The 14332-nt window shown below is 40.9% G+C and overlaps 1 protein-coding gene across 2 annotated transcripts in view; it reads right to left on the bottom strand.

Annotated features, from left to right (window-relative positions):
* PREX1 (phosphatidylinositol-3,4,5-trisphosphate dependent Rac exchange factor 1) overlaps nt 1–14332 on the bottom strand; it is a 120431-nt gene that overhangs the window by 34814 nt on the left and 71285 nt on the right. For both annotated transcript variants that reach the window (XM_066561756.1, XM_066561757.1), the window contains exons 8-13: nt 12259–12374; nt 11159–11308; nt 9997–10144; nt 5296–5396; nt 4754–4857; nt 4024–4073 (exon numbers count right to left, since the gene is read on the bottom strand). In XM_066561756.1, the coding sequence (XP_066417853.1) occupies nt 4024–4073; nt 4754–4857; nt 5296–5396; nt 9997–10144; nt 11159–11308; nt 12259–12374 (669 nt within the window). The remainder of the gene's footprint in view (nt 1–4023; nt 4074–4753; nt 4858–5295; nt 5397–9996; nt 10145–11158; nt 11309–12258; nt 12375–14332) is intronic.

The raw sequence follows: 14332 nt of genomic DNA, 5'->3' as shown, positions 1-14332 counted from the left end.
AGAAAAAGAATTCAGGGAAAATCAGGACAAGAAGGTATACAGTTCTTTTACTCTCTAAACCTATATATACTATTGTCACCTACTACTAATAACCAGCCATCTTTTCTCTGTAGAAAGTTTTAAACTTCTCTAGCAGCTTGAATTAGGAAGATACTTCAGATCAACACAAAGCAGTGTTACTTAAAATTTCTCTAGATGTTGTTTCAAGCCATCTTCAGGGAGCTCACATTCCCACCAGAGGCAATCAGAAGATTCTTTTCACAGATGTTCTAAGCTGCTGCTGTAACTCAGGTTAGAATACTGCCACCAGCAGTCCCACTAAAAATCACACTTTTCTGGCTGGAAATCATCCAAAATCCATTGATGTCCAGCTTATATCTTTTGACTCAGTACCAGTCCCATCTACAAGCTTCAATAATTCTTTTCTAGCATTTACCTATTAATATATTCATAGACAGGGACTCTACACATTCCCTCTGTGCCTCCTTTTTGCGAGGCTCCTGGAATGAGGCAGCTTTTAGTCTATTTTGTCAAGAGAGATTTTACACACATGTTCAGATTTCACTTCCTTTAGTAAAATAACACATAATAGCCAGACATAAATATAATGTGCAGTATCCTTCAATGGAATTAGATAATTTCAGTCATGTCAATAAGAAGAGTTTAGTTCTTGTAACACAACTGGCATCAGCTCACACCTGGCCCTTGCAGATTACAACCCTATTGTAACGTGATGCTTTTTGCATTTTTCTTCCATTTCTCTTCTCAAAAACATGGAGATCATTGATGGTTTTAGCCTTTTGTGAAGTATTTCTAAAGAATTTTGATACAAATACAAGAGGCAGATGTGGCTTAGGACATTGGGCTTTAACACCTTTCACCTCCAAGGTCACTGGATTTAATCCAGTTTGGAAGATCATAAAAGCAATTTCAAGGCTGTTTACTGGCCCATGTGAACTACGTTTCATGGTCTTGATACAGTTCCTAGTTCCACATCACAAAAGCCATTACCACAATTAATTTTCATTAATTGGCTCCCTCTCATTGAGAGTCTCAGTAGAGAGGCCAAATGCTGAATGGGTATGAAGAATTAATTCCTCTCTCAGCCTTCGGGTGGTCCCTGTATTTGAAGCTTGAGCTCAACTGGCATGACTGTAGAAGGAAGCACAGCCACTGAGGCTGTGTTACAGCCTGGATGGATCCATGAGGCAGGCCAAGACAAGACTTTATTCTTCAGTTCTGTCAAATCAGCCTCTTTCATTAGCACCACACTATCTGAATCTGCCTTTTTCCTAAAAATAGAATATCCAAACACCATCTAAAACCTGTCCTACCCAAACCCGTTCCTTTTACTAATTATCTACAGATACAAATATGTTGTGACTGGCTTTTGTAAAAACAGGCAGCAGAAATGTCTGGGTGTTGGCAGAATGCAGGGTGTGAGAAATTAGAAAGAAAAGTGGGACTTTGAGAGCTTGGGAAAAAACCAACAAAACATGACAGCATTTCCAGTAATGTGTCCTCAGGAAAAAAAGCTTTCCTCGTAGTGCTTACACACAGTTTTCAACTTGTCTCTCAGTAATGCGCTCAACACAGCACAAATCTGTAGGAGTTTTCTGGGCAGATTTCCCCTCTCACACTCTCATCTTGGGAAAGTGTACTTTTGAAATGTCAGCACAATAAAGGAAAACATTAAAATATTGAGCACTAATGAGTAGGGAGTTCCAGACGAGAAGTAACTCTCAAAACTTTCCTAGAGATGCTGACAGTTTTGATAAGATTTGCTGCCATCAATCTTGGTCCAAGACCCACTCTTTCCCTGCTTGCAGGTCAGTGTTGGTCAGAATCAACTTTAGCTCACTCTCTTTTCTCCCCATTTCAATCTACCCTGAACAGGAGCAGAACATGAAAGACAGATCATTATCCAGAACCATGAACTTCAGGTGAATAGCCAAATATAGAGGTGGGAACCATTGAAATTTTGGCAGAACCTTGCTGCCTTACAGAAACTAGAGGAATAGAATATTCTTCACAGGGTCTGGCCAGCAATGCACTGACATATTGTCCATCACATACATAAGTGGGAATGCGTTCTTTCACCTCACAACTTCCCAGAAGTACATCAGAGATACATTCAGGATTTTCAAAATGTTTTACTTCTTATACTTCAATCCCCAGAGTAGCATGATTTATTTCCAGTGGTGTACATCATGTCATAGTGACAGGGTGTCAAGATTTAACTTGAGGAAAAATATAAAGGCAAAGACTACTAGAAACTCCAAGGCTTCCAGGGAATAAAACTAAATAGAATTGTATCTCAAGGTTGTCAATAAAACAGTTTTGAATTCATGATTCCTCCAGATCCCTGTGGCACATGTACCTGCTATTCCAAGCAGCTTTGCCAATTTTCTAGAAGGAAGGTTGCACCAGAAAAGGCAGCACGAGTGAAGGGATCAGCAGTCCCAAGATGCCAGATAAAGCAGTGATCCAAAGGCACAGCACAAAGCAATGGCAACGAACCTGGCAAAAGCTATCTTCCTTAGGCTAAGGTGAGCCTTGTCAGAGGCAAGAAGTCAGGATAAGAAGACAAAACAAGGACAGCCTGAGAGATTAGGTTTTCTAACATGGCTATAAAAGGAAGAAGGAATAAGAAAGAGAAAAGGCAGGAAGGATCCTAAAACTTCAGAGAAGGATCCTAAAACTTCAGAAGGATCCTAAAACTGGTACCTTTCATTGATTATACAGAGTTTGTGTTCACAGTGTCACTGGCACAGATCAATGCTGATATAAGAAGCTATCCTAACAGCTTCTCCAGCTGGGAAGCTATTACAAAAATAGCACATTGATAAAACACCACAAGATGGGCCTGTGGGAGTTATCTTGTCCTTATTGATTCCCTAAAGCATTAGAGTAGGTCCACTTCAGTTTGTGGGTACCCTGAGTTCAGGGACATTTTTTGAACTTCACATCCCATCATTTCTGCTCTGCATATGAATTGCCGTCTTCGGGGTGAAATGTGTTCTTGCAAATACACATGTGCATCTACAGAATCATTTTGTCTGCCACTGGCAGCATCATGCTTTCCTGCTCTCTCCACACCTTTTGGGCTAAGTGAAATCTGTGCCATTGTAGAACAGTTATTCTGGGAAAAAAACAGAGTTCTAATGATGCAAATTTATGACTTATAAACTGTAACTATCATTGCAGCTCCTTTTAGCATGACAGTGGCCTCTCTCAGTGAAAATTCAGTTGTACAACTCATGGACAAGAGGTCAGTTTTGCTGAATTTGGGAATCCAGCCATCTCCACTAGATGTATTTTATTTCTCATAAGTTTTTTATTTGTAAAAAATTAAGTTCTTCTAAGTGAAAATGCCTAATCTTCCATGCAGTTGTAGAACAACTAGAGTTCAGGGTGGTTTCCAGTATAGGCCAGAAATGTTCATCTGATGTCACAGTAAGGTAAACAACATCTGAAAATCATCTCCTGGGCTCTGGGAAGAGCTACCTAGCATTTGCAGACTGCCTCAATTATTCAGCAGTTATTTATACAGAGCCAAGTTCTTAAGATTCCACACAAAACTTTCAGGGTTTCTTTCAAATTACAGCTTCAGCTTTTATTCTGCTTCAGACTGGCTTTTGCTTGTTTAGGGTGCTCTGAATGACAGAATCCTAGCACCACACTTGAATCTGTTTACATCATTTCAGCATCTGTTGACATTTTCTATAACCCAAATGCTACAGTAACTACAATCCCCACCACATGGGGCACCACTCTGCCCTGAACCAGAGCCACTGTAACCATACCCAGCTGCTCTCTCTCCCTGAATCCCCAGTTCCAACATCCTCTAGCAGCAGCACTGCAACTATAGATCTAAGCTGCGGAGATCAAGGGCAGTAGAAGAGCCAAGAAAATTCAGAAAATTATTGCTTATAGTAAGAAACAATAAAGATTTCAATAGTAAGGTCATCTTTTCAACAAAGCCAGATAATAAATACAAAGGGATCACAAAGGGGAGCTTACTTGACCACTGGAGTATACAGGCAGTGCAGTCGGCAGTACAGCCTCACTCCCTGAGGAATGGAAGATGCAGTGTGTTAGCAGCTTTTTCCTTTTCAAAGAAACACTGACTGGCTAATGCTAACAAAACCTGGACACTGATGTCTCTACTCAGCTGGAATTTTTTATTTATTAATATTGATATTCAAAACAGTTCCTTTAGCCTCTCTGTCAAACATCCTTCCTTCCTTCCTGGCTTTCAACAGCCAGAAATCTGTTTTTACCTCTAATCACCTCCATTCCAACATTTTCTCCATTAATCCTTCCTCACAATTAACCCATTAACCAATGTCCATAAGAAAAAAATCAAATTTATTAAAAGGTATGCAGACAAATATGGCATCAACAGAACTCATTTGACAAACGGTTATTAGGAGCAGTTAAATATTGATCTCTTCCATCCCCCTGAACCATAATGCCCAGATCTGCAACAGACATGTTACCACCTACTGTTTTAAACCCTTTTGTTACTCTACTGGGATTGCAATCAGCAGTCATGGGTGCAGTCACAATTGTATGGTGTTCATTGCTAAACTCTGCTTCCTCTCCCTAATGTGAATGTCTCCTCTGGCATTAGGATGGACAGCTCAAAACAACACAGATCAACAGCAATGGCAATCTCCCACACAGCAGGTCAATGACATTCAGAGGGAGAGCAAATTACAAAGTTCTAACTAAGAATGATAAAGCAAACCTTGGACATGATGTCTTCCAATTCACTTCTTGGCTTGTATGTTCCATCGTCATAGCGAAATCTGTACATCACCTGTTCATTCTTAAATTGGTGCTTATCTGAAACTAAAATATCAGCATGATAATTTAAATTGTCTTTTGTCCCCACCATGTTCTTTATAGGCCAGTTGGTAAAAATTGGATTTTTAAAATTTTACATCAGATTCAGTTTACATGTAAGTCTTTGGAAACAGTCCTAGTGAAGGGAATTGGGAACATCTGACCTTTCTCAATGAGTTTTGAAAAAAGTGTTGCAAATTCCCACAATAGCTTTCACAGCACTTACAGCCATTTTTGAAGTTGCCCAAAACCCTGCGACTCCAAAAGCAGAAGCATGCTGGTGGCAGGAAATTAATCCCAAAAATCACTAAACATTTTGAGGATTTGATGGGTATGGCAGCAAAAAGTATTTCAACATCATGTGAACAGTTTCAGTAAGTTTTCTACCCTTATTTCCAGGGCATTACTGAAATCTGGTTTCTTTTTATGATATGGCACACTCACCATGATGAATGATTCCATTTTCCAAGAGTGCCTGTCCCAGGTTGACCCCTTCCTCTGGTTTGCTTATCTCTCCAATCTCAGTGAGCCAGGATACAAACTCGCTGCAAAGGGGAGCAGAACACACAAAGTTAGCTCCAAGAGGCAGCAGGCACTTGCCTCTGTGAGTCATCGGCCAACCACAGGAGACTCTCCTTGGAGCAAGTGTGACAACTGTTGTAAGGAATGGTACCTCTACCCAGTGGCTTCATTTCCTACATTCCTGGAGGAAATGCTCTGTAGAAGATTGAGCCTCTTCCCATCAGTGCCCTAAGCTCACTGACAGTGTGCACACAAAAGGAAAGATGACATGGCTGTATCTATAAGGATGATGCAAATCCTCATCTTATGGAGCAATCCAGACATCCATGGGGGAAAAGATTAGCAAGCAAGATTTACTGAAGACCCTAAATCAAGTTCAACAGTAGGGTATCCTCCCTTTCCAGCTATTTCTTCCCAAGTTACCTATCCAAGTAGTGTTCATGATTTGACTTACACATGCTCATCTTCCTTCACTGGGTCTGATTTCTGTCCCCAGCCCCATGGTGTAATTGGATTGGCTTTAAGGCAATCACAGTAGGACTTAGGACAGAAGACTCAACCTACTGAATTCAAGCAGTACAGAGCAGTAACAGATAGCATGAGTCCCACTGACAGGTTAATTTAAGGTCATTTTCTGGAGGTGGTGCCTGGCAGATTACAAACAACATGATTCTAATTTATACACAGAAGACGCTAAGGCTCATCTGCTGCTCATGCAGCACAAAACAAAACCTTTCTGTTGAGGGGCAGAGCTGCCCATATGGGCAGAATAAAAGCCAAAAAATTGATAGATATTAGGATGTTATTAGAAAGGAAGTGCAAAAAAACAGCCATAGCAAGTCTGATTAATCCAGCTCTGTCAGAGCCCCAGAGGACTGAGCTGTTTGCCAGGTTAATTATCAATTATGCTAGAAATGTGTTACAGTCATGGAGAAGAACAAAAGGAATGTATGAAAGTAGAGCAACTTATGGGAAATGTGAGTTCAATAAAACACTTGGGTGATTGCCAATGTGCAGAAGGTTGCTGCTTAACAAAGCCAGTATCCATGTCTCCACCTGTGGGCTTTAACTGAAGTATTATTAGTCTCTTTGTATTTATCAGTACTGACTGATCTAAGCTATAGGAATTGTTTGCATTTTGCCTTTAGAATAATGAAACAACTTCAGGACTCAAAACTTTGGTTTGCTGAGGGACTACTCTGTAGCTGTCATAGTACAGAAAAAGCAGCAGAATTTATTCCACTATGCCAGGAGATTCCCATGGGAGCCAGTAGAGTTTTGTGAAGTCCCTAAAGCCAGATTAGTGGCACAGGTGAGGTTGCACCTTGAGTGCTGTGTCCAGCTCTGGCCCCCCAGTGTGGGAAGGACATCGAGCCCATCCAGAGGGGGCAATGAGGGTGGAGAGGGGCTTGGAACACAAACCCTGTGAGGAATGACTGAGGGAGCTGAGGGTGTTCAGACTGGAGAAAAGGAGACTCAGGGGTGACCTTGTCACTCTCTACAACTTCCTGAAAGGTGGTTGTGCTCAGGTGGGGTTGGTCTCTCTCTCCAGGCAGCACTGACAGAACCAGAGGACACAGTCACAAGCTACACTAAGGAAAATACAGGTTGGATATTAGGAAAAAGTTTTTCACAGAAAGAGTCATAAAGTACTGGAATGACCTGCCCGGGGAGGTGGCAGGATCACCATCCCTGATGTGCTTAAAAAAAGACTGGATGCCAGGCTTTAGTTGAGGTATTGGAGCTGGGTTGGACTCAATGATCTTTAAGTTCTCTTCCAACCCAGTCTTCTGTGAATTCTGTGAACAGTGATGAGTCAGGCTATCTCCTAAGGAAAGTTCTTTTCATAGTGATTCTGAAGTGTTTCTGTACGTATTTAAAATCTGAAACAGAATATATAAACTACAGAGGGAGGCGAAGTAAGAATGATGCTCCAGCCTCACTACTAAGGACATAAGGCAGGCCTGCTGCCCAGAGCCCCATCACAGACCTGCTGCCAGGGACTGCACCCTTGGGAAGCACCCCAGGGACAGGCCCTGCTGCTCTGGAGTTCCCCTTCAAGAGCAATGGGTCTATGGCACTTTATAGCCATAGACTATAAATGGTTGCCTAAAACTTCAGTGAAGCTACCCCTGTTACCTTTCCTGCTTCTTTTATTTGGACCTGTCTCTGGAGTTTATGTGGATCGTGAATGTAAAGTTGATATGGTGAGCTGAAACAGGAAAATAACTGTGCTACCCTCACAGCTGTGAAGCTTCCCAATCATGGGATGGTTTTCTTAAGAGCTGCTTTAAGATTTCTATGACATTTGATTCAGAAGCAAAACCAGTAATCATTTGATCTGAAGACTTTATAAGCCCTGAAAAGTGCATGATCCAAAAATATTCCAAGAGTTTCTTAAGGAATATGCTAGACTGTTTCTAAAAAGCCGTCAACTCAAAGAGTGGATGGCAAAGCTTGATTTGTTTCCTCATCCTGTCTGAAGCAGTTCTCCAGGATAACTTCCCAAAGCTGCAATGCTCAGTTCTCATCTGACATCCAGGTCTGGACACCATCTCCCAGCTACACCTTGGAAATTAAGGGACCTGGAACAACTGTATTTCTACACAAGAAACACATAGGAAAATCCAACCCATCAAGGACTGTACAATCTGATGATATATGGTTGAACTCTCCTGAGGTTAGCAGATGCTCTCTCTTACACACTCAAGGTTTTGCAGTGCTGAAAAGAAGCACAGCCAGCATATCATTTACACACAGTGACAGCAACACACATCATTCCAACTGCATCACCGGTTACTTGCTTTAATGCCACAAAGAGTGATGAGGAAAATAGATTTCCAGTCAAGCCAGTCAGTTGCTGAAGTTAAGTTCAATAAACAGACTTATAAATAAATGCATGTGAAATCTTTGAAAATATTTGGATTAGATCATGTTGTTTCCCCCAAAAAAACATTTTATCTCCTGAATTATGAGATGCTGATATTCACATGCCAAGAGCAAAATTATTTTTGTGACCTTTGTGTTGCTCTCAGCTGCATATAACAAAAAGCCACTAAATACAGCTCAGCACAGTCATCAGTGACTCCCTTAGGCAGGAGTGTCTGCAAAAATAAACAGGTCACAGCCAAAAAGCATTTTTTAGGGAAAACCCTGGAAATGATACAAAATCTGCCAGTCATGACTGGAATGTACTGACTGAGCTGCTCTCAGCTGAGTTTCCCAGGACTATACCAACAAGTGAATGCAGAAAAGATAGCAGCAGAGTTAATTGCTGTGGGAACAGCTGGAACATTAGGAGAAATAATCCTTTTGTAAGAGATCAGGATACCTGTAGGTATCTCAGTCTGGGCTCAGTTAGCCATTAGCAAAGATAGGTCAAGTCCTCACTACTGGAGAGTCAGGTGGCTGTCAAGAAAAGTGAGGGCATTGAGCAGGACAGACTGTAAGCAAACAGATATTTCAAAAGGAAAAGTAGTAGCAGGAAATCCTGGATAGGACTGGAAACTAAGCACAGTATCAGGGAGCCCACAATAGAGTCATACATAAAAGCACTGGAAGAACATAAGTTTCTGACCTTGTACTTCTTTTTCCATGGAAAATAAGAACTGCCATTATCAGATCTAAAAGGCTTCAGTTTTAATGCAACAAGATCAGCTGGTGGGGGGGGGGAGGATGTGTGTGAAGAAGAAAAAAGCAACTACTTCTCCAATAGCAAGAAATTTTTTTTCTAACTGAAGTATCACCAACCTATGCTACCAGCCTGCCTTCTGCCAGGCAGAAAGACACTTCCACCCCTGTGCACTGGCAGTGCTGCTGCACAGGGGTGGAGAGGGAGGAGAAGGAAGAGAAATGAACAGAGACCGGAGAGGGAAGGGAAATGAACGCGTCACTGCCTCAGAACTCTTTTTCTTCCCAGAGCTGATCATGTCAGTCATTAACAGCTGAGGCAGAAAAGTCTTCTTAGGTCAGCTACTGAATGCTGTGCCCCAGAGGAAATGTCCCTACAGAAGCCCCACTGCTGCCATTGCCAATCACTGACCCAAGACGTCCACAGAGTCTCTTATGCTTCCTCACGCGTCATCCTTCAGAATTAGTTTGTCATTATTTTATAATATCTAGCTGAATCAAAGAGTGTTTTTCCAGCCAATGAAGTCCTATGCTTCTAAAAAACATATCAGGTCATATGATGCACAAAATTTCATTGGTGCCTGTTACACTGACAAACAGGAAACTTCTATATACAACCCTGAGGCTTGGACAGCTCACCGGATTTAAGTATCACCTGGAAAGCATTTGCTTGTCAAAGAGAGTCCAGGTTAGGCCACCAACAGCCTGGAGCTTGTGGGAGTTTAAGGTAGTTTTCTTACTCCTTTTGATGATCTGAAGCAGTTATTATGACTTACTGTAAAACAGAGTGAGCTGTCACACTATTCAGCTTGTGTATGGTGTGAAACAAAGATCAATGATTATTTTTTAATAAATCATGACTGTAATGGGGCTTATGGTCCTTGTAATTAAGCTGCATCAAAGCACATCTGATGTGTGTCACAATGACATCCCCAGAAATTCTAGAGTCCATTAACTAGTGTGAAAGACCTTTTCAATTCAAATACCACTTACTTGCCAAGAAAGCACTTGGGAACAGTACTTAATTTTCTTCTCCTGTCTTTGATAAGGTTCACTTTCTTGCTCATCATCATTTGGTACAGCTTCTCTCCTTTCTCTGCAATCATGACATATGCATCCCTCTCCATTCCCAGTTTCAAACCTGGAATATAAAGCAGAAACTCCTTCAGATCTTTAACATCAAATAAAATGTTTCCTTGAAGTCAAAAGCTGAGGCCAAACAGCAAAAATTGCAGAAACACAAACATTTATTGACTTACTTTCCATTTAAAGGGGAAATTACGTATTTTTTTCATCTGCGTACAAAACTGTCATTGGTAAGTTTAGTACCACCACGATGCAGGTTTTCTTCCACATTTTAAAAAGCAGCTTTAAACTTATGTTTATATCATACCACACAAAACAAAATGGTTTACAGAACATGAAGAAAGTCCAAAGCAAGATGAGCATGGGTCAGGGCAATCCCAAGCACAAATACAGGCTGGGAGAATGGATTGAGAACAGCCCTGGAGAGAAACACTTACGGGTGCAGGTGGATGAAAAGCTGGACATGACCCAGCCACATGCACTGCCACACAGAAATCCCCCCGTGGGCTGGCTGATTCACCAGTGGCAGCAGCAGGGGAGGGGGACTTCTCTTTACATTTGCAATTTGCTTTAGGAGGACAGCATTTGCAAAAGCTGTTCTGGTGCTGTAGATGCTTTATGTCTTCCAGCCTGAACATATAATTTTCTGGATATGTTACTCTAGAACTTGCAAATCTGGGCAACTCTGGAGTCCAGAAGAGACACAGATTTTAGGCACCTCCAAGACTAGCTTGAGAACAGGCAGTCTGAAGTGGCCATGCCTAATTTTATCAGAGATTGACATTAGGCAGAATTTACGTGATCACTGTAAAGCTAGAGAAAAGGAGAGCTGTACATTTTTTAGGAAGAGAAGTTCATCCTAACTGCTTTATGGTAATACACTGCAGTGAATCAAGAACCTTCTGAGACCTCAGAGCTGTTTCCTAGCCTTTGGAAAACATTATGGACAGATTTTCATTTTCTCCATGGAGGAAAATGTGTAACCTTTTTTCTTTCAAATACATTTATGAGCATATACATTTGTCCTACAAGATCATTCAGTGCTGTACAAAATACATCATCCACTTACTCTCTCTCTGCTCTCTTTCCTTGATTATAGCATCCAGCCACTTCTGTTTATCCTCGGCAGTCTTGGCCATACAGACAAACCACTTGTTTTTGGCTGTGTTGTGAATCTTCCAGCCATTTGTCACCGTGTAGCCATTGCTGTGGTAATCTGCTGCAAAAAGTCCAAGCACAAAGCACACAGTGAGCTGGAAGCCTGCTCCTTTAACCAAACCAGTGTGGGACACTTTCAATAAAATCATCTTTGAAGGCCTTGATTCCTGAGGTGTTCCTTACTGACTGCCCATGGAACCAGCTGTACTTACCACTCTGGAAGCACAAGTATCAACAGGCTGTTCAAACGGACTGAATGCTTCAGTCCCAAGAGTGACACTGGCTGATTTCACCTCAGAAGAACTCAAGTCTTTTAAATACAAGCCATCAGTGGAAGAGTCTATGATGTTTGTTCAGGCTATTTGTTCTGAATTTTCTGGGGATACACTATCTTCCTGCACTGTAAGGATTTCTGTCCCCACGACATGGAAACTCTTTATGTGTCAGCTGTTTAAAGGACATAATACTAATTCCTGGTTATTACAATAGGGGCAGTGGTGGTGCGGCCTTTATGGATGGAATCAAACCCCAGCCGGTCTTCCTGGCTGTGTCAGGATACAAGAATCCTAACAGAACTGTCATTCCCGTATTTTGCTCATGGTCACATTCCATGCTACTTTTGGATACTAAGACTAGTATTTAGTAGCATTCTAAATGAGAAGAAGAGCCAGAAATTATGTTATTTTAGCTGTAATGGCTTATGCTTTGGAAAAAAAAAAGGACGAAAAAAAGACAGAAGTAACTTTTATTAAATTAACTTGGATTGGGAGCAAAAATAGATAAGCTTCTGGGAGCACATACTCTTAATAAGGTCATTTCAGAAGGAAGGACTAGTGCCTGAAAGCATTTCCAGTCTTTCAACCACATAAGTTGGTCCAATAATGAAGGTGCTACAAGTTCCATAAATTGCTTCAGATTTTGCTAAAAGAGGTGGACAAGTACTTTTGCACTACCTTCCAACACAAGAGCTGAACTTCCTGGTGATGGCCAGGAAGTTATTTAGTCACTTACCTGTTCCATCTTCCACATTCTCTACTTCCATGACTTCTGTATTTATTCGGCCCCTGAAGATATAAAGGGACCCGTTGATTGACTTTGTCCTTTTAGATGCTTTTTTCCCAGTAACTCTGCAATTAGGATGCAAACTGTTACAGCACATAAGCAAACGGTCTAACACATATATGAATAAATCAATCTGAGATATGACTATTAAAGCAGGATTTCAATATAGCCACTGGTGGTATCTGACCATACCTCTGACGTTAAATAATTGGAATACTCATTCAGATTTCCAAGATAGGTGTGTACCAGTGTTAGTATAGCAATAACAAGCTTGTTTTGTCAGATTATGTGAAGATGGGGGTGGCTTCAAGATGTACCTTGTTGATGACTGACTGAAATACATGTCCATGAACAGCACGTGGCCTCAGGATGCCAACTGCAGCATCACTGGCTGCATTACGTTTGACTCCTCTGTTTGCCTAAAGCTGTGATCATTTTGTGGTATGCACCAAACTTCAAATATGAAATGAACGATGTGAAGAGGCCAGTGTCACATGGTCTGGCACATGTGTTACATGTTTTTGTAGGGGAAATTCTGCTGGGCTAATTTTGCACCCAAATTTACATCATCCATAAGCTTTATAGTGTCTCTGTTGAATTCAGGAAAGCACTTTTCATTACTAGTTATGTTCTGTTTTTTATGGCTAAAATGGGTTTAAAACTATCCAAGTGACACCTGTTGTGTTTTACTATCCAAGAATAACCCTGCCACACAAGCCAAAACACAACTGGTAACAAATGGTCATTAAGAGGTGGCAAGTGTCCAAATTCCAGTCAGTGAAGGTTCTGCTGTGGCAATTTGCCAGTACCTCGTAGGATTCAAAAAATATTGCAGTAAAAATCAGCTGAGGAAAAAATTTCCTGTCAAAGTGAAATACCTATAATAAACTGAGGTGAGATTAGAATCACCCATTTTTTCTGAACCTTTTTTTTTACAACTACCTTTAGAAACAAATAGACATTTGGTGATGACCACATATTTACATCCACTCAGACTGACAGGGACTGTGATCTTGAAGCTATTGAATCCTTTCCTAAAGACACTCCTCAAGTCAAAAGAAAACCCGTCCTGGCAGCCCTAGGGAAAGCCTTTAACTGTTCAGCCTATTTCCCTACATGACACATACTGTTCCTGACATCAGGATTCAATCTAAACAGCAGTCTACAATCCTGCTAAAACTAAAAAACAATACTCAGCTCTGAAAATCGATGTCGTCAGTTTGACAGACTTCCCTACACTTCTGCAAAAGGAGCTATTGCAGAACTAAAATCACAGATCTAGTTCTGATTCTAAACACATCTTACACTGGGTTTGACAATCCCACTCCTAATTTATGTTATTGTGAAATAATATGATGTCCAGATTGGAATGCTGCATTATTGACTACTTATCAAAGACTGTGTCCTGAATTCTGACTGCATTCTTAAATCAGGAAATACTCCACTGATTTCTACAAGTTAGCACAACACAATGAGATGAAAACTAAGTCATTTAATCTCAAATTAGGAACAGACAGAGACGTTTCTTAATGGGGTTTCAGTATTTTTTAAGGTGTGTCCCACTAACATGTTCATTATTTGAGAGCAGCTGGCCAAATGGACACACCAACACAAAGGAAAAGACACTGATTTCCATTGTAGACTAAGTATAAATTGCAGTGAGACAGCAGAAATATCAAAATTAAGGTAGCTCAGTGATCAAAATATATCTTGTACATTAGGCAACTTCCAGCAGATTTCATGAAATATTATGCTTTTTAGTGGAATTCAGATTCTCAACATCCCCTCAGTTTGAGTTCATTGTCAGACAAAGGTAAACAATACCAATCCCTTGAGAAATCCAAATGTTATAGCAGGTTCCTCCAAAATCAGGCCAAACTACAGAGGAGCTTGGTAATGTCTCCTGTATAAAAAGAAACTTCTGCTTAAAGGGCACTAGAAACATTTTGTTTTCCAAATCTTAGTGTTCCAGGAAAACTGTCTGGACAGTGCTGGAGTTAGGCTAACCTCAACTACAAACTGG

The sequence above is a fragment of the Molothrus aeneus genome, chromosome 17 (genome assembly GCF_037042795.1).
Source record: "Molothrus aeneus isolate 106 chromosome 17, BPBGC_Maene_1.0, whole genome shotgun sequence".
Lineage (NCBI taxonomy): Eukaryota > Metazoa > Chordata > Aves > Passeriformes > Icteridae > Molothrus > Molothrus aeneus.
This window is presented reverse-complemented; position numbering and strand designations above follow the sequence as displayed.